This window comes from Neomonachus schauinslandi, chromosome 2, assembly GCF_002201575.2.
Source record: "Neomonachus schauinslandi chromosome 2, ASM220157v2, whole genome shotgun sequence".
Classification (NCBI taxonomy): domain Eukaryota; kingdom Metazoa; phylum Chordata; class Mammalia; order Carnivora; family Phocidae; genus Neomonachus; species Neomonachus schauinslandi.
The window spans coordinates 162,862,085-162,887,755 of NC_058404.1; the positions used below are offsets into that span (position 1 = coordinate 162,862,085).

Below are 25,671 nucleotides of genomic sequence, written 5' to 3' on the forward strand. Positions count from 1 at the left end.
AGAAGATAAGAACGTTATGGTGCTAAACTTAACAAAAAAGAGACCATTGAAATGCTGATAATTTTAGTAGTCTTTTAAAAAGTGTTGACACGAGGCCCTGTAGCTTGGGGGTTAGAACACTGGTCCTGTAAAAAGTATTGAGGGGGCAAAGACTACAAATTATGCCATTCAAAAACCTCTAACTCTGTTTCGGACTGCTACCCTGAGTGTCAGTTAACTCAGTTTGTAAGAACTATTAATGATCTCTGTTTACAATAAAGATTCTGTAAATTGTTTGCTGTTGATTTTTTAATGGTTAAAATTCTAGCAGGTTTCTACTTAATCATACAAACATGATGAATTTATAGCTTGAGAATACTTAAATGCATTGGTGTTTATGTAATCTGTCTGCAATCCTGGAGCTCATAGCTCGAAGCTGTACAGTTCCTGTTTGGATAGTCCTACCCTCTGTGCATTGCAGACTCTCTCTAGTGGCTCCTCCCTTCGTGTCCCAGGGGAATGTGCACACTGTCACTGTGGCAAGAGGCCAGAGCCCGGAAGATGAAAGGGCGAAGGTTTGCCAAGGGCAGGCAGGCTCCAAGGGTGGATGGGTGGAGCCTCAAAGGCTCAGGTCTAAATCCCCACCTGGCTAGATCCAGACAGACCCATTTGAAAACTGCCTAAGGACCTAAGGTATGCCTTAGAAACTGTTACTGTTGTGGTGTTCTTCCTACATCTTATCAAACATACCTTCTTCTGCTTTCTTCCTATTGTTTTAACTTCTCTTTTATGGAAGAATGGCCTCTTGGTTTCTGCCGTACTTTGTTTTTTCTACAGCCTTCTCCCTATCTCTCTCACTCTGACACACACACCTCCAATATCTCTAACTGCTTCCTCATACTTAGGCTTGAATGTGTCCATTTAAAGACTGACATTTTACCTAATTGTTTCCAATTTCCTTAGAAAATTTTCTGGGGTTCTTAGGGGTTCTTTACCTAGTACATAAAAGTTTGTAGTATAATTTTTCTTTACAAATCAATGTATTTCATTTTAGGACATAAAATTTTCCTTATATAGCTTTTTTGAACTCAAATTTATTAATGTATAAATCTCTTCAACTTAAAAAGAACCAGGTCAATGAAAATCTTTAACTTATGCCCCCGTAAGTATTTTTCAGTCATACATTTCTCTTCAACACTGCAAAGTAACGTGCCTGTGAATGATGACTATATTTTTTGGTTGTTCGTATTGTTACATTAACTTGGTATATACAATTGTATTTACAATGACTGCAGCTTTGCATATAGAAACAAATACCTTTCTGGCTGCACAAATTAATTCAACTTCTGGTATTGTGTAAGAGGCCCGCTGTAAAAATAAATCACTCCTCCATGCTGCAGGGCACCTCTACGGTTCAAGGCCATGTGTACCTGGATTTGGGTGCCCTTCAAAATGTAGGAGAATTGACCTTGTATGAAACCAAAGTTTAAAAGTTACATGTTAAATTTCATTCACTCCATGCATTTATTCATCCAAACAGCATAGCCCTGGGACAGACTGCAGAGTATTGAAAATATAAAACATGAGGAGAAGGGGGAGGCATTTTATATAGTTCTTATAGTCATCATTTAAAAAAATTAAGCAAGAGTCTTGTGAATGGAACTCTTTATATATATAAATTTTCCACATATATATATATAAATTTTCCATATATATATATCTGGAAATATATGAAATATATATATTTGGAAAACATAGCCCTTCTGGGAGCTTACAGTCTTTTGGGGAGTTTACTATCCATTTTCTTTTATAATTTTCTGTGTATACATTTAGCCATTGTAGATACTTATTTTAAAATTTTCATTTTCTTCTCAATCTTGGAAGAAAAGGATACTTGATGTTTATCTTATCTTCATGGTGCTGATGCAGAACATCCTTTTTATAACCCATTTTGTTTATGTTGTATTTCAACTTAAAGTCCAAAAAAATGTAAATTTAATTTTAAAAAATCAGGAGTCTCCTTTGTGAGTCGAACTTTCTCTTCATATCGTTCACAGTTTAGTGTAACTGGATGGCTTGTCACTCACATAATAAACCACATAGCTGATTACAGGTTGTAGATAAGCATAATAGACTTTGCTCAGTACTAAGGACCAGCAAGAAAACAGAGAAGTCTTTAATCTTGGTAAGTTTCCATCCAAAGCAGACTGCACAGTGAGTGTTCCTGGAATAACAGACACAGAGGTGAGGCCCAAGTGCATATGTATTCTCTGAAAAATCAGGGGAGTTGTTTCTTTAAAATGTGACATAAATGTAATTGTATACTATAGCTTTACCATTTTTTTAAAAGACTTAGAGAAAGCGAGCACGTGGGGTGGGGGGAGCAGAGGAAGAGGGAGAAACAGACTCCTGGCTGGGATGGGGACCTAAGCCTAAGGCAGACACTTAACTAATTGAGCCACCCAGGGGCCCCATAGCTTTACCATTTTTTAGCTACATTTTAATGCCCCAAGTTCTAAGAAATCAAACATGCACTTAAATTGGCAATCAAGGCAAAATAATTTTCCTAAATCTTAAATTGAAAACTGTGGGGCGCCTGGGTGGCTCAGTCGGTTAAGCGTCTGCCTTCGGCTCAGGTCATGATCCCACGATTCTGGGATTGAGCCCCATGTCGGGCTCCCTGTTCGTGGGAAGCCTGCTTCTCCGTGTCCTCCCCCTACCCTCATGCTCTCTCTTGCTATCTCTCTCTCTCTCAAATAAATAAAATCTTTTTAAAAAAATTGAATTTTCTGCTTATTTGCTGTTAATTTTCATATACGTTATTTTGAATAAGTCCATTTTCCTTTCTCTAGGCATTATGAAAAACCTACATTTCAGAGTCCTAACAATGCTAATAGGTCTTTATTGTACTGGAACAATGACAAACCCATCCAGAAAAAGCAGTCTTTTATTCAGTTCAGAGTGCCAATGGAATGGGTATCTTCTGACAAATTGTTCCTTTACCGGAAAGCATGATATCCATGTGGACAGACCCCAGCCAGCAGCCACAGTGGACACAAGGGCCAGTTTCCTTAGGGCTCTCTTACGGTCGCACATGAGAAAAGAAGACTGGAATACAAAACATCTGGACCTCAGTAACAATCGCATTCCGAACATCACCTTAAGCCCTCTTGCACACTTCCACGCTTTGGAAGTACTAAACCTCAGCAACAGTTCCCTCCGCTCCATCGCGTTGGATCTACGCAATGCTAAGTCCTCGTGGGGGAAACGCCACAGAAGCAGCTGGAGGCACGGGCTTCCGTTTCTAAAGTTGTTAATTCTTCAAAGAAACAAACTCGCCGACATTCCCAAGGGTAAGTACAATTTTAAAAGACGGACTAGACCAAGAAACAAGGAGATGTTTTATGCCCGTAAGAATTCCATGTTTTCAGTTTTGAAGAAACCACTGAAAGTAAAGCAATTTTATCAGGACAAATAAATGAGTTTCTTAGTGGAATTTCAAGTTATAATATGTGGAATTCATAGCCAATGCAATTTAATCTCCCATTACTGTAACCTACATTAATGTAATATAGATTTGTCAAGAGACACAAGGAGGTATTTAAGTGCTAAATAATAATGCATGATTTCCAATTACCTACTTTGATTATCAGTTATTTGCTACTACATATAGAAAGCACTAAGAAATAACTAGTTCATGTACTTTCAATGTGTAGCACAATTCAGATTATGTTGCCATATTTATAATATTTGTTTTCTTAGAATACATTTTGCATCTGCTTGTCTAGTTGTCCTCCAAATGTAGACTAGAAATATGCTAATGTATGATCAATATGTAAACTTTCTTATTATCAAATCAAAATCAGAATTCTTTTTTTTTTAAAGATTTTATTTATTTATTTGACAGAGAGACACAGCGAGAGAGGGAACACAAGCAAGGGGAGTGGGAGAGGGAGAAGCAGCCTTCCCTCTGAGCAGGGAGCCCGATGCGGGGCTCGATCCCAGGACCCTGGGATCATGACCTGAGCCGAAGGCAGACGCTTAACTGAGCCACCCAGGTGCCCCCAAATCAGAATTCTTTATCCTGGTTTCTAATAGGATACTCCACATATTCCTGTTGTTTAATAAATTCTCATCTCTTCCGGCACTCAGTAATCTACATGTTGGAGCTCCTTAACTAATCACCAATATTTTATTTAGAAAATATTAAAATTAAGAAAATAGATTCTGCTAAAAAAGAAAATATAAGGATATTGTCTTTTTTTTCTCCATCCCAAGTTATACATATTTAGTTTTTCTTATTTTCCATTCTTTCCTTTCATATTTTTATTGTTTTGCTTTTTCTCCAGCTTTTGGTCTTGTGTTAAGCATCATTTTGACAGTAGCCTGCCAGGTGAAGGAATGACTATCCTGGTCATCAAATCAACAGAATTGTGTGAGAAGGGGAGGAGTCTTCTCTCCCTAAGCTTTTCCATAAAAGCAATGTGCAGGATTTTCAGTGTAAAGTATAAACTAATTGCATCGTATTTTGTAATTTTTACTGTATTATTCTTATTTTTAAAAACCTGTTATTACTAAAAATTTAGTAATTAAAGAAAAATCTAAAGGAAAAAACATAAGTCCTTCATGTAATACAGTTGACCATGGTGCAGGTCTACTTATATATGGATTTCTTTCTATAAATACCATAGAGCACTGTAAATATATTTTCTCTTCCTTAAAATTCTTATGATTTTCTTTTTTTTTTTTAAAGATTTCATTTATTTGACAGAGAGAGACACAGCGAGAGAGGGAACACAAGCAGGGGGAGTGGGAGAGGGAGAAGCAGGCTTCCCGCTGAGCAGGGAACCCGATGCGGGGCTCGATCCCAGGACCCCAGGATCATGCCCTGAGCCGAAGGCAGACGCTTAACGACTGAGCCACCCAGGTGCCCCAATCCTTACGATTTTCTTATTAACATCTTCTTTTCTCTAGTTTACTTTGTTGTAGGAATACAGTATATAATACATATAACATACAACATATTTGTTAATTGGCTTTCTGTTACAGGTAAGGCTTCCAGTCAGCAGTAGGCTTTTAGTAGTTAAGTTTTGGGGGAGCTAAAGTTATATATAAATTTTTTACTGTGTGGGTGATCAGCACCCCTCAACTCTGTGTTGTTCAGGGATCAACTATATATATTATTTAAGTCTATTCCTCATGCCTATGTACATATTTTTCTTTCAAATTGGATACTTTCCATAATATTTCATAATTTGTATTTTCATATCAGTGTATTTTGAACATCTTTATATAATTAAGCAATCTCATAAATAATATTTTAAATAGTTGAGTAGCTTTTATATATACATATGTTATAACTGGGTTAATCAAACAACATTTAGACTATTGCCATTTTGTTTGCTATAACTCTTTGATGATCATCATTATAGCTACACATATCCATATGATATAACATATTTCTTAACGAGTATGGTAGATGTGAATTTCAACCCCTAAATTCAAGTGTACTCGAGATATAACCTTCTATTGTCTATAATTCAACATAATTTCTGATTCTGAGCCCCCATTCTAGTAGGGTCAGTTGGGGAAGGGGTGTAGAGATAGTTGTACTTAACATCAGTCTTCCATGAGCTTTCCTCTGCTTTTCCCCAAATTTGTACCACAGCTCTAGAATCTTACACCCTAACAAGTGTGTGTGTGTGCACATGCGTGTGTGTATGTGTGTGTGTGTGTGTGTGATGTCCCTTACCCCTGCCAGCCGGAGAACATTTCAGTTTTTTCAGTTTGGAGAAAATTCTTCCCGTTTTTTTGTTTCTTCAAAACCCTGTTTAGATCTAGAAATTCCTTTCCTCTAAAGGTTTAGGCCTTTGGAAAACAAAAGCCAGAAAGACTTGTAGACTCCTCTGTTTTCTGCCTTGCACTGTGCCTCCCCTGGGGTAATTAACACAGAGCCTACTTTCTGGTTGAATGGGGAGAAATGGAAAGAGAGACATAGAGATAAAAGATTAATATATCAAAATATTATCCCACCACTTAACATATCTCCTTAAGGCAGATGAATTCCCAAGAGCTAATTGGAGGTCAGAGGGAATACAATTCCATTTAAGGATCAAACACCCCTATAAAATGCACATACAACCCCATCTTTCTTTTCCTAGTTGAACTTCTGCCTCCCCAAAATATCAGGAAAAATGTTACACTTACAAAGGAGAAGAAAAAGTGAAATGAGCAAATCATGTATCTGAAATTCTATTAGAACTCTAGCAGATGAAACCATAGAGAGATGAATGAAACCAATCGATGATGGAAGGCCAATGGAAGCCCTGAACCTAACTGGATATAATTCAGAGTTCTTTTATCCATAGCATTTTGTGATTTGAATTATTTTCCTCTAATCATCACATATTTCAGTTGAGCCCCCTGTAACATCCCTTTGCCATTCTATGATTTTAGGACTGTGGCTCAGTCACTCTGACTTTGAAATCCCATTTTGGAGGGAAAAAGCTGGTAAAGGGGAGGTGCTGCCTGGAGTACCATTCTATTTCTGACCTTCCCTTTGTTCTTTGATTCCTTTGTTCTAAGCCTGTTTAAAGGTAGCATCTGGGGGCGCCTGGCTGGCTCAGTGGGTAGAGCATGCGGCTCTTGATCTTGGGGTTGTGAGTTTGAGCCCCACACTGGGGGTAGAGTTTACTTAAAAACATTTTTTTAAAAAGGTAACATCTTGATAATGTAATATTTACTCATAGAATTGTGAGGATTAAAGGAAAAATGTATTTCAAGAACCTACTGTAACATGGCATTTGGCATAATAAATGGTAGCTATTAAAATATGTGAAAAGTACTTTGTATGCTTGTAAAGTACTTTGCAAATATTAGTTATTTTTACTCTCTTGGCACAAATTGAGAATAGCAGTCTATTTAGAAACAAATTATAAATTTGGTTTTGTCTAAATCTCAAGTTATCTTTTAAAATGTTAAATAACTATTGCAGTAGATGGAACTCCTAGCCCACTATAATTCATGAGCAGAGAATCATTTGTGTCTACCTATTTATATAAGTGCTTGCACTTGTTTAAAATAATAAATCAGAGATTCTCACAAAGTAGCAATCAAGCAACTGGCCTTGTAACAATGTGTACTTTTATAAACCATGTCCCACGTCTTCAAATGGTGACAGCTTATAGAAGCAACTAAAAGTTGCTTTCACTCAGGAAAGCCCACCTTTGTAAGACTGAAAGCTCACACTGACTAATCCAGAGTCAACTGATCCCATACCTTCAGGGTCAGCTCTGATGTCACCAATAACCTTCATGTTGGGAAAACACCCAGAGGAGGTGGCGCCAATGCAATTTACAAAACAGTTAGCTAGCTATGAATTTAAGCTTACTGATGAGTCCACCTTTCTCCCAGATCTCTGGAATACAGTGTTAATAACAGAAAAATCAGTTTTAAAACATTTAAAACAATGGGATCAATCTCCAGTTAAATTATTCCTCCTTCATCAAGCAATATTTTTGGAGTGCCCACAGAGTACCTGGAAAGGTATAAGGACCAACATCTCACTGGGATTCCAATAAGGTTGACAGACCAGATTTGACAGGCTGACATTTAACACACTAATTTCTGGAACTCAAGAGATAAATGTGTTACAAATGAGATGAAATAATACCCGACTTTTGAAACTGGTGGAGGAAAAAAGAGAAACAAAAAAAATCAGTGTATGGTAAAAACAAAAATATGTTATATTCTTATTTATTTTTAGGGAATTATTTCCTCCTGATTGCTATTGGATTATGGAAATACCAATAACCTATGTTCTCAAAACCAGGTCAGGTTCTAAAATAACAACATGAATGTATGTCAGTAAGCTAAGAGGGCAAGGTCTTTGGCTCACCTATATAAAACTGACCACATTGAGGGCTGACCTTGTGAATAAAATATCTTGTCTAGGACCATTCCAGACTCTTCCAATTCTTAATACTCTTTGAACTTGAAGCCATAACCCCTTGAATATCATTGTTTTGTGTCATCAGATTATTGCTTTTCAGAGAGCATTTAAGAAGTTCATAGTCCAAAGGAACATTCCTAGGCAATTTAGTGTCTGGGCGTACCCTCTATGGCCTTTCTTCTAATAGACACTGAGACAATTTCTTGGAAATAATAAAACACCTCTGGCCACTTAAATGCAAAAGCTAATCAGATTCCTGCTTCCCATGGCTTATGTGATCATCAGAAAGCAGTTCAATAAATAATTCCTTCTCCACAAAAGGGTCTCCGTATTTTCCTCCCAATGTTCAACTCCCCTCTCTTGAAACATGGAATCTACCCTCTGATGTCCATGCCTCAGCCTGTGAATGCCCCTCCCAACTTCTTTTGTTCACCTGAGTACCCCCCTCAACATTGATTCACCATGCAAAATTTTTAAAAGAACACCGTTCCCCCATTGAGAAATGCAGCCAAGTACTGTGGAAGAGTTTACTCAAATCTCCCAACTCTCTCCTGGGAGACCCTAAACAAACAATGTCATTTATAGGACCCCACCAGTTCTCTTAATACAATTAAACCTTTATTCTCTAAAATTGGAAGTAGATGGAAACTTTTCATGTAGGAGTTGTAACTGAACTTAACAGTCTTAATTCCCATCTGCAGAAGTTTACCTTCCTCTTGGGGATCTTAGCTTGATATTATGAAGGGAGTCAAATAAGGGGGTATCCTTATAACTCTCTGCCTTCAAAGTCCCTACCCCCCACCCCATGCTTAGGATGTTCTGGTCCCATCCTTCTTATTAACTCTTACACTCTTCTTCTATACTCTTATATTTCTTATATTACTCTACCTGTTAATTGGCCTTAAACAAGACACTTAACCTATAAAAACTTGCCTGTTTATTTTTAACTGAGGATGATGGTGTATACAGGGAGGATATGAGGTTAGAGACGGTATTTGTAAAAACTTTATTTTTTTTTTTAAGATTTTATTTATTTGACAGAGCACAAGCAGAGGGAGAGAGAGGGAGAAGCAGGCTCCCTGGTGAGAAAGGAGCCCGATGTGGGACTTGATCCTAGGACCCTGGGGTCATGACCCAGGCCGAAGGCAGCCGCTTAACCGACTGAGCCACCCAGGCACCCCGGTATTTGTAAAAACTTTAACACAGAGAGTGATGATACATGTGAAACATTTCTCACAGCATATGGTACATAACAGGTGCTCAAAAATGTCAGTTCCCCTCTAGTGCCTTTTGATCATCCTGAGTCTCTAATTCTGTTCCCCACCATCCCAGTCTTTGCTGTGATAGTCACTTCTGTGATTTGAGGTACAGTGGGTAACTGTAGGTGATTTCCATTCTCTTTCTGCAAAAGTTCAAAGTTCATATGAAGTTCAGAGTGCCCATCAACAATTCTGTTGTTACTGCTCAGACTTCTGTAAGTCTGTACATTGCTGGAGGCCCCTTCTCCTCTGTCTTCTGAGCACTCTTTGATCTGTCCTTTGACTCACTGAACCACACTGACCCATGAGACCATCACTACTATCAAGATAATGAACTATCTGCACCCCCAAAAGTTCCTCATGCCCCTTATAATTTATCTTTCCCACCCATCCTCTCCCTTCTGTCCAAGTAACCACTAATCTCCTTGCTGACACTATAGATTTGTTTGTATTTTCCATAATTTTATATTCATGCAATCATATGATATGTACTTTCATTTTGGGTATAGCTCCTTGCATTCAGCATAATTATTTTGAGATTTATCCATGGTGTTGTATGTATTAAAAGTTCATTCCTTTTCATTGCCAGAATTCATTGTATGGATATGTGTTTACCTGTTAGTGGACACTTAGGCTGTCTTTTCTGGCTATTATTAAAAAAGCTGCTAGCTAAAGGGATGGAGAAAGATCAACCATTAAGGGCACCTGGGTGGTTCAGTAAGGGTCTGCCTTCAGCTCAGGTCATGATCCCAGGATCCTGGGATCAAGCCCCGCATCGGGCTCCCTGCTCAGTGAAGAGCCTGCTTCTCCCTCTCCCTCTGCTGCTCTCCCTGCTTGTGTTCTCTCTCTCCCTCTCTATCAAATAAATAAATGAAATCTTAAAAAAAAAAAAAAGATAAACCATTTAGATAAACACTAGTCAAAAGAAAAGTGGAGTGACTCTATTAATTTCAGACAAAGGAGACTTTAGAACAAGGAAACTATCAGGGATAAATAAAGCACTATATAAAGGGGATAAAGGGACCAATTCTTAAAGAAGACCTAATAATTTTATTTATTTTTTTTAAAAGATTTTATTTGTTTATTTGAGTGAGAGAGAATGAGAGATAGCACGAGAGGGAAGAGGGTTAGAGGGAGAAGCAGACTCCCTGCTGAGCAGGGAGCCCGTCGCGGGACTCGATCCCAGGACTCCAGGATCATGACCTGAGCCAAAGGCAGTTGCCCAACCAACTGAGCCACCCAGGCGCCAAGACCTAATAATTTTAAATGTGAATGCACCTAACAATAAAGTGTCAAAATATGTGAGGAAAAACTGACAACTGAAAAGAGAATTAGAAAAATCCACTATATTTGGAAACTTCCAGCACTCCCCTGTCAATTGGTAGATTAAGCAGGCAGGTAATCAATAAAGATGTAGTTGACTTGAATATTACTATCAATCAACTTGATCTAATTGGTATGTATGGGATACTCCCTCCAACAACAGTAGCTTACATGAAACATTTACCAAGACAGACCACATTCTGGGCCATAGAACACACCTTAACAAACTTGAGTAACAAACAAATCATGCAAAGTATGTTCTCAGATTAAAATGGAATTAAACTGGAAATCAGCAACAGAAAGCAGCAAACCCCTCAAATCTCTGGAAATTAAACAACACATTTCTAGATAACACATGTGTCACAGAAGTCTCAAGAGGGATTTGAAAATATTTTAAGCTAAGTGAAAATGAAAATGCAGTTTATCAAAATTTGCAGGATGTGGCAAAAGCAGCAGTTAGAGGGGAATGTATAGCATTAAAAGCATCCACTGGAAGAGAAGTCTAAAATCAATAACATAAGTTTCCACCTTGGGAAATTAAAGAAGTAAGAGCAATGTATGCCTAAAGCAAGCAGAAGAAAAGAAATAATAGAAATTGCAGCAGTAATCAATGAAATTGAAAACAGGGAAAACAATAGATAAAATCAATAAAACCAAAACGTGTTTCTTTGGAAAAAAATAAATAAAACTGATAATCCTTTAGCCAAACTAACCGAGAAAAAAAATAAGAAGACACAAATTGCCAGTACCAGAGATGAAAGAGGGATCATCGCTACTGTTCCTATCAACATTAAAAGAATAATGAAACTAAGTGTTTGTGGTGATATATGCTTTCATTTCTCTTGGGTAAAAAACCTAGGCAGAGAATGGCTGAGTTGTATGTCAAGTAGATGTTTAACTTTTGAAGAAATCGCCAGTGTTGTGTGCGGTGGTTGTTTTTAATTTTAAATTTTAAATTTTTAAATGTTTTAAATTTTAAATTCCCACCAGCATTATGTAAGAATTTCAGTTGTCCTACATCCTTACCCATACCAGATATGGGCCATCTTTTTAATTTTAGCCATACTAATAGATGTATAGTGGTATATCATTGTGGTTTTAATTTGGATTTCCCTAATGACTAATGATATTGAATTATCTTTCTGTGTGCTTATTTGCTATCTGTATGTCTCTGATGATGTATATAAATCTCTGGCCAATTTCTAATGTTTTTAAATTATTGAGTTTTGAGTGTTCTTTATATCTTCTGGATACAAGAGTTTTCACAGATATGTGACTTGTAAATATTTTCTCCCAGTCTGTGGCTTGAGTATTTTTTTATTTTAACAATGTCTTTCAAAGAGCAGAATTTTAAATTTTTGTGAAGTACAGTTCATCACTTTGTTAGTTTATAAATTGTGTTTTGGTGTTGTATCTAAGAAATCTTTGCCCAATCCAAAGTCACAAAGATTTTTCTCCTATGTTTTCTTCTAGAAGTTTTATAACTTTACTTTTTTACATTTTATATTACAGGTTTATGATTTATTTATATTTAGGTTTAAATTTAGGTTTTACATTTAGGTTTATGATAGTTTTAAAATAGTTTGAGTTAATTTTTTGTACATGGTATGAATAACTTATAGAAGTTTTAAAGATATGCAATTATTCCAACACCATTTGTAGAAAAGACTATTTTTTCCATCCTTTTACATGTATCCTACTCATGTTTCTATATTTAAAGTAGGTTTCTTGTAGGAATTATATCGTTGACTCGAATTTTTATCCAAACTTGGAATCTTTGCCTTTTATTTAGTGTTTTTAAACTATTATTTCTATCTATCATCTCGATATTTTTTCTTTGTTCCTTCTGTTCTTTGTTCCCCCTTTTATCTTTTTCTGCCTTTTTTTGCATTAATTGTGTATCTTTAAAATTAATCCTCTTTATCTCCTTTGTAGGCTTATTAGCCATAATTCTCTGCTGTTGTTGTGTTGTTTTAGTGATCACTTTGGGATTTCCAGTATACATCCTAACATCTTTATTTGGTGTTCTATTACTTGCCCATAACACACGAAACTTAGAACAATATTCTTCCACCTCTCTTCTCCTGGTGTTTGTGTTAGTTTTGTCATACACTTTACCTCTACATATATATTGTGAGTCCTACAATACATGTTTACTATTTTTGCCCTTTTTGTTTGTTTGTTTTGTATGAAATGTTCATGGTTAAACAATAATGGTTGAGAGATCTGAGTTTCAATCCCAGCTCCACAGCTCTACCTACTTTGACATGGGGCAAGTTCTTAACTTCACTGCACCTAGGTTTTGTCATTTACAAGATGGTAACAACACCCAGGGCTTTGTGAGGATTAAGAGGAAATGTTTGTGAAGTGCTTAGAGCATAAAGAGAGTATACAATTAAACAGGAGTTTTAAAATGATTTCTTCCCTCCATGGAACTCCAAGGGTCCGTGTTCCATTCAAATAAGGAGCAAGATATTACAGGAACTATGAGCTCACAGCCATATATATATAGCCAGGCAAGTGCCATGACGATGTTAAGGAAACCATAGCTTCTTTTATATTGTTGTCTTATGCTGCATTTTTTTCTCATAGACCCATATGTTTGCATAATAAAACGTATAGGAAAAAGTCTTCACTCCATGAAGAAACATGTTTTCTCTAGGGGTTATATTCAAAATATTTAACAACTGGCCTATAACCGGCGCTTTTCCGCTGGGTTCCTAGGGCCGTGGGGCAGCCCACAAGGGCCCAGCAATGGTTATTTACAAACCAATATGGAAATATTTCTTACTAGCCTATGCCAGCTGAATATCAGCCTTGGTTCTCTCCCATTTTTTTTTTTTTAAACATGCAGCTTCTTGGCCTGTCCTTTGTTTTCCTGTTTTTGATAGAGGCATGAGTACAAAGAAATCATCTTCTATAAGTGCCTGCCCCAGCTAAAGCAGGCAGCCCTCATTCAGCTCTCACAAAGCATTATCTTGTGCCAGTTGGAACTTTAATTTTTCAAGAGAAGCTAGAAATGCGAATTTTTGTGCTGAATCTTTATTGTTAGGTCAATAATTTTTAAATCTCTGTGTGGGTCAAACACTGTGACCTCTGGCTTATTGGATACATATTATATTCCAGGCATTGTAAGAGTTAACAAAAATATGAATTCCTCCCCGAAGGGACTAGTCATCTGATGGAGAGGCTGACAGGCAAACAACAGTTAACTTTATAGTAGGATGGTGGGGGTATAACGGTTTGTATAACTAGTACTTTTTCTTGTGTGTATGTCTTATCACTCACTCAGACACAAGGATGCTATGCTCTATTTGTCCTCAGCACTAAGTGCCTGGCTCATAATGTTTTGATTGAGTTGTCCTAATGATCTCTTACTTAATCTGTACAGCTGATGTGAACATAAGATAACATTGAGGTACAGCTATTCACATTAAGTCATCATCTCTGCATAATCAGTCTGATAATGAGTATCTTGCAGACAGTAGACAAGGAATAAACCCTTCTGGAATTGAACCAACCTGATCTGCTAAGTAGTAGTTGGTTAAAGACACAAACTACATGTGGGGGGCACCTGGATGGCTCAGTCGGTTAAGCGTCTACCTTCAGCTCACATCATGATCCCAGGGTCCTGGGATCAAGCCTCACTTTGGGCTCCCTGCTCAGCGGGAGTCTTCTTCTCCCTCTGACCCTCCCCTCTGCTCGTGCTCTCTCTCTTTTGCTTGCTCTCTCTCAAATAAAATCTTTAAAGAGAGAGAGAGACACAAGCTATATGTAAGAATAGAGCAGAAGGGAAATGTGAAAATGCAGGGCATCCTTATGAGACTCATATGGGAAATCAGATTTGGAAGTCTGCTATGACTGGCACCTCCTTCCCAGCCTCTGTGTTCTGTGCCAAATGGGCCTCCTGGTTACTCTCTGGAATCAAGTGAAATACAAAGCCGGAGACCAAAACCCAATTAGATTCTTTTTGTCAGAAAACAAAACCTCGCTACAACTTATTACCTCTGAAAAATAAGCGAATGCCTAGAAATGTTGCAGGATCAACAAGAACTCTGGAGTGTTACTACTATTGATCACTCCGTTCAGCTCCCTCTCGGCCTTTTTCCTCCGCTGGCTCAGAACATGGGTGTCTGTTTGCATGTGGCTCTTTTTTTCCCCAAGAACATCGGAATCCCACTCTAGGCTGCTCTGCAACAGAACCTTTTCCTTCCTGCGCGGTGCATCGTGCGCAGATCCCCGTAGCCTCCGCCGTTCAGCGGGTCCTGCACGGACAGCCCGGCAGGGTGTCACAACTGTTTGACCGTGATAACCAACAGTAAATACCACCCATGTGTACTTGAACGTGCTTTTCCATTTTAACAGGACTGTGGAAACTGAAGTCATTACAGAGTCTGGATCTGTCCTTCAACGGGATAGCGCAGATCGGTTTGTCTGACCTTCGGCACTGCCTGCGGCTGGAAAACCTCTACTTAAAGAGCAACAAGATATTCAGGATTCATCCAGAAGCCTTCAAGGATCTCAAGAAGTTACAGGTTATAAAGTGACTTTTAGAGTATTTCAAATACGCAGACATCCGGGCCATTGCATTAGAAGAATATTTCTATGGAAGAGTTTCTCCACACCCAGAAGTAGGGGCTGTTAGTCAAAAACTCTATTTTAAGGCTCTGCTAAAATTGCTGAAGTCTCTCTCTTGCCTCAGAACTCAAACACCTCAGTAATGGACATGAATTTTACTCGAACATAATACTCAGCCGCAAGAATTGGCACACTATTTTTCTAAATCATATTAAACCCAACTCCAAGTTTCCACTTACCAGTTGGCAGGAAATTCAATCTGGGTTATAACTGAGGCTCCCACCCTGAGCTGCAAGGTGGGTCACAGGTCCCTGGGGTCTTGTGCGATCTGGAGCACTTGAGGAGGCTCCTCTGAGCCACCCCGGGGCCCGGGACGATATGGGGCTCTGAAGGCCTGCGACACTGGTGCTTCCAAACCCAAACAGGGCCCTAAATAATAACCGTGATCATAATAACAGCCCATACCTGTACTTACCACCTACCATATACTGCTCTGAACAAACATCGGACCCATCTCGGACACCTATCTCTCGGGCGCCTTGCAGTTAATCTCACTAATGCTGACAGCTATGAAGGGAAGGAACCCCCCACCCCCCCACCCCCCGCCTCTGCCCCGGGCCAAAGCCCTGCTCCGGGCTTGGCCGCTTCAGCCCCTGCCCCAAGCACTTTCCTCCACCCTCCCCACTCTTCTCTGGGAGACAATTTACAGTCTCCCCACAGTGGTCCTTTAGAAAGGCCAGGGGGCTTCCAGTGGGACATCTAGCGAGGTCTTGAGGAAAGATTCAGTCCCCCATATCCTCCATCACAGACCCTCACTCTTTAGGCCGGCCCGCATCATTCGGTAGAAGCCAACTGCGAGCCACATACGCGATTTTAGACGCTCTAGTAACTAGATTCAAAGTAAAAAAAAGCAGGTGAATTTTGTTTAGTAATGTATTTTTTAACCCAGTATACCCAAATGTTATCTTTTACCCATGTAACCAATATACAAAGTATTAATGAGATATTTTACGTTGTTTTTCATGCTAAGACTTCAAACCCACATCCCAATGGGACGAGTCACATTTCAATGCTCAAAAGCCACGTTGTGGCTAAGGGCCGTCATATTAGACAGCATCGACATAGACAGCTGATTTTTCCCAGGTTTAAGAAAAGCGTTCTTCAAGTATAGGTGGGAGATGAATTTCCAACTGCCACCTGTCAGCCAGAGCCCCCAAGTCCCTCCTCTATCGAAGGGAGGGAAGTGAGGCAGTGGTAAGGTGGGTGGGCTCTGGGCTCAGCGGCCTGGGTTGGCTTCGCCACTCTGCAGCCACACCATCTTGGTCAAGTCACCATGTCTCTCTGTGCCTCAGTTTTCTCATCTGAAAAATAGAGGTAACTTCATTCCTTTCTCATAGAAGGTTGTGAGAATTAAATGTTTTAATGCATATAAAGTGCTTCGAATAGTACTTGGAATATAGCAAGGTCTTTATAAATGTAAAGTGCATGTAGAAATTCTAAAGTGGCCACAGTATCCCACTCTCTGAACATACAAATCTGATTGTGCCACTTCTTGTTAAAAATCCTTCTGAGCTTTCCCAACAAGGGCCTGGCCCCTGCCCACCTCTCCAGCCTCATGGCAAACCACTCTCCCTTGCTCACTGCACTCCATTTCTGTCTTCACACCAAGGCTGAGGGATCCCATGCTGATCCTTTGCCTGGGAAAACTAACTCTTCTGAATCTTTCCAATGTCACTTCCTCAAGTAAGCCTTCCTGGGGCCTCCAGGTTGAATTCATTGCCCTTTTATATACACTTACAATGTGCTATGATTTTTCCTCATTGCATTTATCACAACTGAAATTATTTAGCTTTAGGTATGGATAATTGTTAATGCCTGTACCCCCCTAATCTCTTCGAGGACATACATCATAATCTATTTTGTTTTCTAGCGCTTAGCATATGTCTAATTCATAACACATATTTAAAAACACTTGCTGAACAAAGGAATGAATAAATGGATGATGACCATGAATAGGTATATCACAAATAACTACTAATTTAGCAGTCTAAAACTACACACATATTATCTCATGATTTGGGGGTCAGGAAGCCAGGCAAGGCCCTGGGTCCTTTGCTAAGGGTATTTTAAGAGGCTGCAGTCAAGGTGTTGGCCAGGGTTGGAGACTCCCCTGAAGGCCCAGCTGGAGATGGACCCACTGCCAAGCCCACGTGGTTGTTGACAAGACTCAGGTCCTTGTGGGCTGTGGGACTGAGGGCTCAGTTCTTTACTGGTTCCTTACTGGCTGTCAGCCTCAGTCCTGAGCCACGTGGGCTTCTCCATAGGGCAGTTCACAGCATGGCAGCTTGCTTTAGAGCCTGAAGGAGAGCCTGCTAGCAAGAAAAACATTACAAGCTAATATAATGTCATCAGGGGAGTGACATCACATTGCTTTGCCATATTCGATTGCTTAGAACCAAGTCACAGGCCCTGCCTGTGCTCCAGGGCAGGAGATTCCTCAAGGGCGTGAATACCAGAAGGCAGGACCGTTGGGGAGCATCTTTGCCGCAGTAATTATCAGAGCAGATGAGAAAGTCCGCTTAACTTGGCAGTGCGCCCCAGCTCCCTACAAATGAGTTGTTGGGTTGCCTGGGAACCTCATTCAGTATACTGTATACTGATCATAGGTGTGTGGTGATTGCCCTATGTCTGTTGTTATTTCCTATGCATTTTTACTGTGCTTCATAGGTGTTCTGTAGCTCACAGGTAAGAGATGCTACAGGCAAACTAAAAGTGTTTTTAGCATAAAACATTTAGCCCCAAGAATGTTTTAAATCATCTGTAATTCTCGCTTCACCTGAACTGCCCAGAATCATACAATTTCTCCTTCTCCATTATCCCTTCTCCATGTTTGCCAATAACTCTAAAAACTGGTTTTGGAACTTGACGGAACTATTTGGTACCAGAAAGCTGAATATCAAAATAGATGTTGGTTTTTTTCTTTTTCGGGAGATGCATTTAGTACTTGCACTATGCTACGTGTCTTCCCATGTGGGAATCTTCAGAAGCCAGATGGAGATTTCAAACCATAAATTCATCCTCACGTTTAGATGGAACGAAGTAAGTTTCACTGGCATTTCAAATTAGCATTTCTTTTCTTAATCTTTCCCATTCTTCTTAGATGCAGTGACTTGTGTAGCAACATTAGTTGCCTCTTCCAATCTTTCTGTAGTGTACACCCCTTTCAAATGATGGTGGATGGCTTTTTCTTTAGGCAAATTAGACTGTTCTGCTTTAATTTTTCCTTGGAAATTATTCCTCCTGAATCATTTTATTAGTTTTCTGCCCTTGCTCCAGTTTTGTTTTCAGTTCCATGATTTGTAATATAGTAAGATGCTGGGATGAAGAAAATGCAGATGTGCACTAAAAGGAAAATAACTACCCGAAGCACATCAGAGCACTCCACTCTGTTGCTGAGGAGGGGTACATAAGAAAGCTATTGATCACAGGCAAGGCCTGGCCAAGCGAAGTGGTTCTTTCTACCCCGAGCCCCCAAGTCTCCTCCTTCCTGTTTTCGGCAACCTTCCTTTGGGAGTCAAGACTACTTGGTTACTCAACACTGGAAAGGTCACTGTCACTACCTAAGTTCAGGGAGAATTCTGATTCTACACGTAGTGGTCGTGGTCATGGTGCTGTTTGATTGTTTGAATCAGTTCTTCTTAGGAATTTATATAACCCAAGATGCCAATGCTGTTTTTTCCCTGATGTTTTTAAAACCATTGACCTGGATAACATTCATCCGCTCTGGCTTTCATTCATGGTCCAATTTTCTTTTCCTTTTTTTTTCCCCGTTCCATCAAGGCTTACATTTTTTTTTTATGATTTTCTGTTCTTCTAACTACCAACCCGCCCCTCCCTAAGCCCCACGACCCTCCACCCCCTGACGCCTCCTGCTGCAGGCCTCCTCCACCCAGCCCTTTCCTCCCGTGCAGTGCGAGCCCAGGCTCCAAGAAAGCGTGTTCCAGAGTGGAAGTCACACAGCTGTGGAGCTAGATCAGATCTCAACTCTGCCACTCCATTCATTCATTCCTTTCTCCATTATTTACTGAGGACCCGCTGTGTACCAGGCCCTGGTACTAGGGGCTTTGTGGTATGTACTGTGTGACCTAGCCCAGTTTCCTCCTCTGTGAAAAGGGGGAGGGGAAGGTTGAAGCACCCAGTAGAATGCCTGGTACATAGCAGCACTCTGCAAATGGTAGCAAGAGCTACACCCAAACTCCTTCCCTGCTGAATCATGTCACAGCCATATCCAACTTCTGCAGATCCTGCTCTATGTTTCTAGAGCCACTGAAGCCTTCTTGGTCCCCAGGTTCCTCTTCGTTTCTGATTAGACTAGAAAAATTAGTCATCTTGTATATACCAGGTGGCCATGGATGCAGGGAAATGTACTACCACCCTTGAGATAATTGTTGATGCAAAAGATCTCTCTTTGCTACTTCTGGTCAACCACAGTTCTTCTGTGTTCTATGTTCTCATGGCCCAGTGTCTTTGGTCACTTTCAAGATCACAGTGCTTCCAGAAATTCTAGACCTGGTATCTAATTCTAGACTTTGATAACCACCGGGAGTCTTGGTTTTGTCTAACAGTACAAATTGCAACTCATAGGAAAGAAGGGAGGGGAAAGGACTGGGCATCTAATATAGGCACCATACTTAAAGCTTTCACATACATCTGACCCTTACAACAACCCTAGGAGGGAGCCTCCTAAAAAGTGAACAGTTTGCTGAGGCTCACAGAGTTGTTAGGGGGCAGAGCAGAAATTTAAACCCAGTTTCTCTAACTCTCAAATCAGGGCTAAATTTGTATTGCCTCCCTAGCAATGTAAACAATACCTGTAACTAGTATTTATTTTGTCTCTAAATGTCTTGATTCACAGACTGCCCTAAACTTGTTTCTTCTCAAACAGGTGGTAGACCTCAGCAACAATGTTCTGACCACCATCCTACCCATGATGGTCATTGCTCTGGAACTTCCCCATCTGGAGGTGGACTTGGCTGATAACCAATGGGAGTGTGACTATAGTGTGGCAGCCTTCCAAAAGGTCCTTTCTGAATCCTGGAGGAAAACATGGAATGTCATCTGCAGTAAGTCTGTAGGTAAGTCAGTGGCGTCTCCTCTCTGAAGTGGTTCCAGCTGAACTGAGAAAAGCCCATGGAAAATTTAGTCTCATTGGAAACCATGACAGTCCCCTTGAAAGCAAGAGTGTTGATTAGGGATTAAGTCAGCCGCGGGCTGTGTCACAGAATAATCACTGGTACCTGTTTCCCTCAGTTCATGGATGATTTTCTTCACATGGTCAAAGAAACCTAGTTCAAACTGCTCAGAAACAATTGGATTTGGTCAAAAACAGTAATTTCACAGGGAGAGAAAAGCCCCAAAATGTCACATTTTTATCCCAATTCTTTTTTTTTTTTTTAAAGATTTTTACTTATTTGAGAGAGTGTGTGAGCAAGGGCACGTACAGGAGCAGGGGGAGGGGCAGACGGAGGGGAAGAAGCAGACTCCCTGCTGAGCCCAGAGCCTGAGGTGGGGGTGGGGCTCGAGCAGATTCCCAGGACCCCAAGATCACAACTTGAGCTGATCCCAGGACCCCAAGATCATGACCTGAGCTCAAGTCAAAGGCTTAACCAGCAGAGCCACCCAGGTGCCCCAATCCCAATTCTTAACAAATAACTAATCAAAGAAAGAACTTTGAAAACGCAAAACATGATTATTTAAAGCATTTGCCTCTGAAAATAACACCATATGTTAACTATGCTGGAATTAAAATAAAAGAAAATGCTTGCTAACCCTATGAAAGTATAATCCTGTTATATATATTATATATGTGTGTGTGTGTGTTTTGTGTGTGTGTATATATGTGTTTATGTATATATATACACACACACAAAACACATATATTTCAAAAGTATACTTTGATTTGTTCCCTGACATTCTCCCAAAATGCTAGACTATGTTACCAGAGTTGAACATTCTGGAAAACTTTTTTTGCCATTAACGATCTTGGCTAAATCCCAAACTCCTAACTGGGTATGGGGGCGGAGGTGGGGTGGGGGGAGGTAAGGTTTTTTGTAATAAGTCCTGGACTCTGTTCTGTTCATGACTGCCACTAAAGTAGAAAATGGCCATGCTTCCTAGGTTTAGAAGAAATCTATGAATTTTATTTTATTTATTTTTTTTAAAGATTTTATTTATTTATTTGACAGAGAGAGACACAGCAAGAGAAGGAACACAAGCAGGGAGAGTGGGGGAGGGAGAAGCAGGCTTCCCGCTGAGCAGGGAGCCCCGATGCGGGGTTCGATGCGGGGCTCGATGCAGGGCTCGATCCCAGGACCCTGGGACCATGCCCTGAGCCGAAGGCAGACGCTTAACAACTGAGCCACCCACGCGCCCCAAAATTTATGAATTTTAAAGATTTATTTATTTATTCGAGAGAGGGAGAAAGCGAGTGGGCGGAGGGGCAGAAGGGGAGAATCTTCCAGCAGACTCCCCACTGAGTGTGGAGCCCCACTGGGGGCTTGATTTCCCCACCCATGAAATCACGACCTGAGCCGAAACCAAGAGTGAGATGCTCACCGCCTGAGCCACCCAGGTGCCCGGATCACAGAGAAGTCTTAATGTCAGCCACCCTGTTTCACTCCTCTGTAGAAACCACAACTGGCATTCTGGGTATGGAAGGCAGAATGGCAGGAGCCAGTAAGAAACCTGAATGTTTCTGTTTGCCAGCCCTGGGGCACAGTGAGAAATTGATACCCTGCACATAGGTAGAGCCAAGGGAGGTTGTGCAGGCAGCTGATGGCATGTTCTCCAAAATGGGCAGTAGGTGGAGGGGTCAGAGGAAGGAGAAGCGGTGTAGCTGTCCCGGTCTTCTTTCCTCGCATGAGCAGCAATCAGGCAAGAAGCCTAAGAAACGGACAGCCTCCCGGGCCTCTAAGTAGCAGGCCAAAGCCTGACGGCCAGGTGTAAAAGCGCATGTGGCCGGAGACATACAGTTGGTTACAACCAATTGATCAGTCAGTAAAGCTGTGTACCGTCATGCCATGCACACCTGAGACAGCCAGGTAAGGACTGAGGAGGACCCACAGAGCCTTACTTTCGTGTCCACTCACTGTGTGTTTCCCCCCACCCCGCTTCCAGGGAACGAGGAGGCAGACCAGTGGACCCTCCAAAGTGGAATTTCCAGGGAGACCCACCTTCCTCACGGTCCTGCGAAGCCTGTGAAAAGCCTCCCGCCGGGCCAATCCAAGAGGCCCCAGGCAGGCTGGTTTGAGCGCCCTGGCACCGTGCGGAGGAAGGGCCCCACGGGCGCCCCAGCCAGCGAGAGGCTGCGCCGGCTGCCCAGAGGGGCCAGGAGCCCCAGGGATGTGCCCACGGCTGGCAGACAGGGAGACACTTCCCAGGACCTCGCCCTGGCCGTCTGCCTGGCCGTGTTCATCACGTTCTTCGTGGCTTTCTGCCTGGGGGCTTTCGCCAGGCCTTTCATTGACAGACTGTGGCACCAGAGATGTGCACGCAAAAGGCCCAGCTCCGACAACAACGGGGACAACGCGGATAACGCGTACTCAAACAAGGGCTTCTGTGACGACACTGAAGCTGCAGGGAACGCCCAGCACCTGAGGACAGATCGGCCCCTCCAAGAGCCCGCCAGCCCCCGCGCTGCTGTCATCCCCGACAGACCTCTAGGAGAGGGTGGAAGGGAGCCTGGCAGGTGGCAGAGCAGGGGGCCGTGTGGGGACAGCAGAGGGCCAGGAGGTGGGAAGGAGTACATACTTCTGAGTGACAGCGCAGCCCATTCCATTCTCCAAGGACAGCCGAATGCTGGTCATAACCAACGAATTCCAGCAGGGCAGGATCACATCCACAGGAAAGATGCTCTCGGGGAAGTAAATTATGCAACTCTGGCCCAGGAAGGTTCTCCCAGCGTGCATTCAGCGGGCGCCCCTGTGCGAGCTGGCAGATTGCAGACTGTCTCTGGCTCAATTCACAGTGACTTGGGTGAGTTAAACGCACCCCTCTCAGGAGAAATGGCAGCTTCTCTCTCTCAAATGCAAACGCGTACGAAAGCACAGGGGGCTGGAGAGAATGAGCGGTTACCTTCGGAGTTTTCCAAGGAAATGCAAGTGGGCACTTACCTGAATTTGCAGGACACACAGCAGCAAAGGCTCCAGGGGGCCAGTGCTGAGGAAGGGCTTCCCGCCTCCCACGGTGCGGTCCCACTCAGTGACATGGAACCAGGGCAGAAACATGCTCCTCCTGACCCTCAGTACCCATTGGACAGCAGCTACGATTCTGATTCTGATGAAGGGTCTTTATTTACTCTAAGTTCAACAAGTTCAGAGGATGCAAGAAATGTGACTGAAGAAGAGGCACACGGTGAGAAGAGCCACAGAGCCAGTGAGCCCCCGGAGGACGAGAACTCGGGGGTGAGGAAGGACAATGTTACATCATCAGAGGATCCTGAGGACAATATCCCCTGCCAGAAGATTCTGGAGAAGTGTGAGAATCAGGAGGACTATTTTGAAAACCCTCTCATTTCTGGTCCAGACTCAGGTTTGTGTGAGACTCATCTGGAAGGTGCCTCTAACACTGACACATTTGAGGGTCCACTGACCGTGCCTGGATCACTGGGCAGTAACAGTCCCTCCGGGGATGAGACCCCAGGCATGGTCATCTGCGATTATGCCGCAGCGCTCCGATCTGAGGCCGTAGAGTGGCATTACTCACTTAGAGACTTAGAATTTTTAAATGTAGATGTTGTACCACAAACACCACCATGGTCTGCTGAAGTTCCCTCAGATCCTGACCAGAGCGACTGTCGTGAAAGAGACTCAGACATTTACAAATATGAACCTTGCCTTCAGGAAATGAACACAGCTCAAAATGATGTTCCTCTCAAGATCACTGCCGGTGAAAACTTAGGAGCCTCACAACAAAATTCGGAAGGGGGCAACATGAATCCCCACCTGACGGACACTGATACGAATGAGGGGTTGGCATGCACTCTTGAGGACTCGGATTCCAGAAAGGTTAGAAGCCGCACACAATTGTTACAGTCCTGTAGTGATGAACCGGCTCTTCAGTGTGAAAGAGGAGAGGGGGGTTATGCTGAAAGCCGTTCCAGGAGCCAGGTGCCGTTATTACAAGAGCTCCCAAGTGAAACCAGTTTACCAGGAATGCAGGAGCCCTTCAATGGCAGAGATTGGGGTAAATACTCAGAAGAGAACCTGTTGCAGTTAGAAAATACTCAAATGCAGACCCAGGGCCACCTATTGGGGGCTGGCTTGCTGTATGAGGACCTGCTCTACTACGATGTGGAACTTGAAAATCAAAGGGAATTCAAGTAACATTTTGAGTTCAGATTGAAGCCCTTAGAACCGCTGAACAGATTTTTTTAAAACAAATTCCACACAAAGAACAGCACAGCTTTCTGGACGGTGATCGTGAAACTACAAAGTTAGGGGGATTCAGAGCAACTCTAAATATTTGTTCGTAAGTGATGTTAAAAGAGGGACCATTTTGTAGACCGAACTGTAAATTAGAAATCAGTCTTCAAGAAGAGAAGTGGTATTGTTTGTAAAAAGGAAAAGCTACCATGCCATTATCCTCAATTAGCCCTTCCTTGGTGGGACTCTCCAATCTGGGCTGTCAGGAGCTGTGTTCTTCTGTGTATCCTCCTGTTTTTCTGGCATTTTCTCCTTTTCCTTCCTGACACCCCTCGTCCACCTCTGCTTGCCCTCTCAGAGAACATTCCTCAAAGAGCTGTTCCCGGTCTTTCTGAGGTACCGCTCTCCCTGGGCCCCGCCGCTTCACCATCAGCCCCATACAGGCCTCACCTGCATCAGCGCCACGAGGCCCGGCCTCCCTCCCAAGCTCCAGACTCACATTCTCAACCCCAATGGCCCAAATCCACATAGATCATCCCGGGACCTAAAATTCATCATTTTCCTTCACAAATGTGATCTTTCTTGATCAACAGTATCATGACATCACCCAGGAAAGCCAACTGAAATTGCTATCTTATCTCCGACTCTTTCTCTTGTAGTTCCTGTATCTGAGTCACCTCTAAGCTCTATGCTGTGGAAGTTCGTATATGTCTATACAAGGAGACATTTCAGTGTGGCAATCTGGATGGGGCTAGGCAGTTCATGTCAAACCAGTGTTTGCACAGAAAGCACCCTGCTTTGGCTCAGAGTGTATATTTAGGGTGGATTAAGATGGGAGAGGATTGAATTTGGGGAAAGGAACTAACCATCCCCCAATGCACCTGTTGGCATCACCACTAGTCTCATAGGATCTAGCTCCTCAGTGGCTCTTAACTTTGTCATCTCTACTCTCAACCCCCAAATAGGGCACATCCTTATCTAGCTCCTGGATTATTTTAAGGCCTCTTTGTAACCTTTAGTACTTCTCCTTGCCCCCACTCACCCCCCCCAAAAGTCTTATGTTCTCTTCATCTCTCCACTAATCAAAAACCTTCGATGCAGGTGGCTGGCTGGCTCAGTGGGTAGAGCATGCAACTCTTGATCTCAAGGCTGTCAGTTC

General features: G+C 41.9%; 1 protein-coding gene across 1 annotated transcript; it reads left to right on the top strand.

Moving 5' to 3' along the window:
- The first annotated feature begins 2,836 nt into the window (after positions 1-2,836).
- On the top strand, positions 2,837-24,473 carry LRRC66 (leucine rich repeat containing 66). The gene is made up of 4 exons (XM_021701629.1): positions 2,837-3,332; positions 14,878-15,047; positions 20,036-20,225; positions 22,267-24,473. Exons 1-4 carry the CDS (start codon positions 2,837-2,839, stop codon positions 24,471-24,473), a joined length of 3,063 nt encoding a protein of 1,020 aa, XP_021557304.1.
- Positions 24,474-25,671: the final 1,198 nt, after the last annotated feature.

Excerpts from the sequence above, each read along its gene's own strand:
- LRRC66 (XM_021701629.1), top strand. The coding sequence starts at position 2,837 with ATGAAAAACCTACATTTCAGAGTCCTAACAATGCTAATAGGTCTTTAT. Across the intron at positions 3,333-14,877 it reads ACTCGCCGACATTCCCAAGG|GACTGTGGAAACTGAAGTCA; the intron begins GTAAGTACAATT and ends CCATTTTAACAG. Across the intron at positions 15,048-20,035 it reads AGGATCTCAAGAAGTTACAG|GTGGTAGACCTCAGCAACAA; the intron begins GTTATAAAGTGA and ends CTTCTCAAACAG.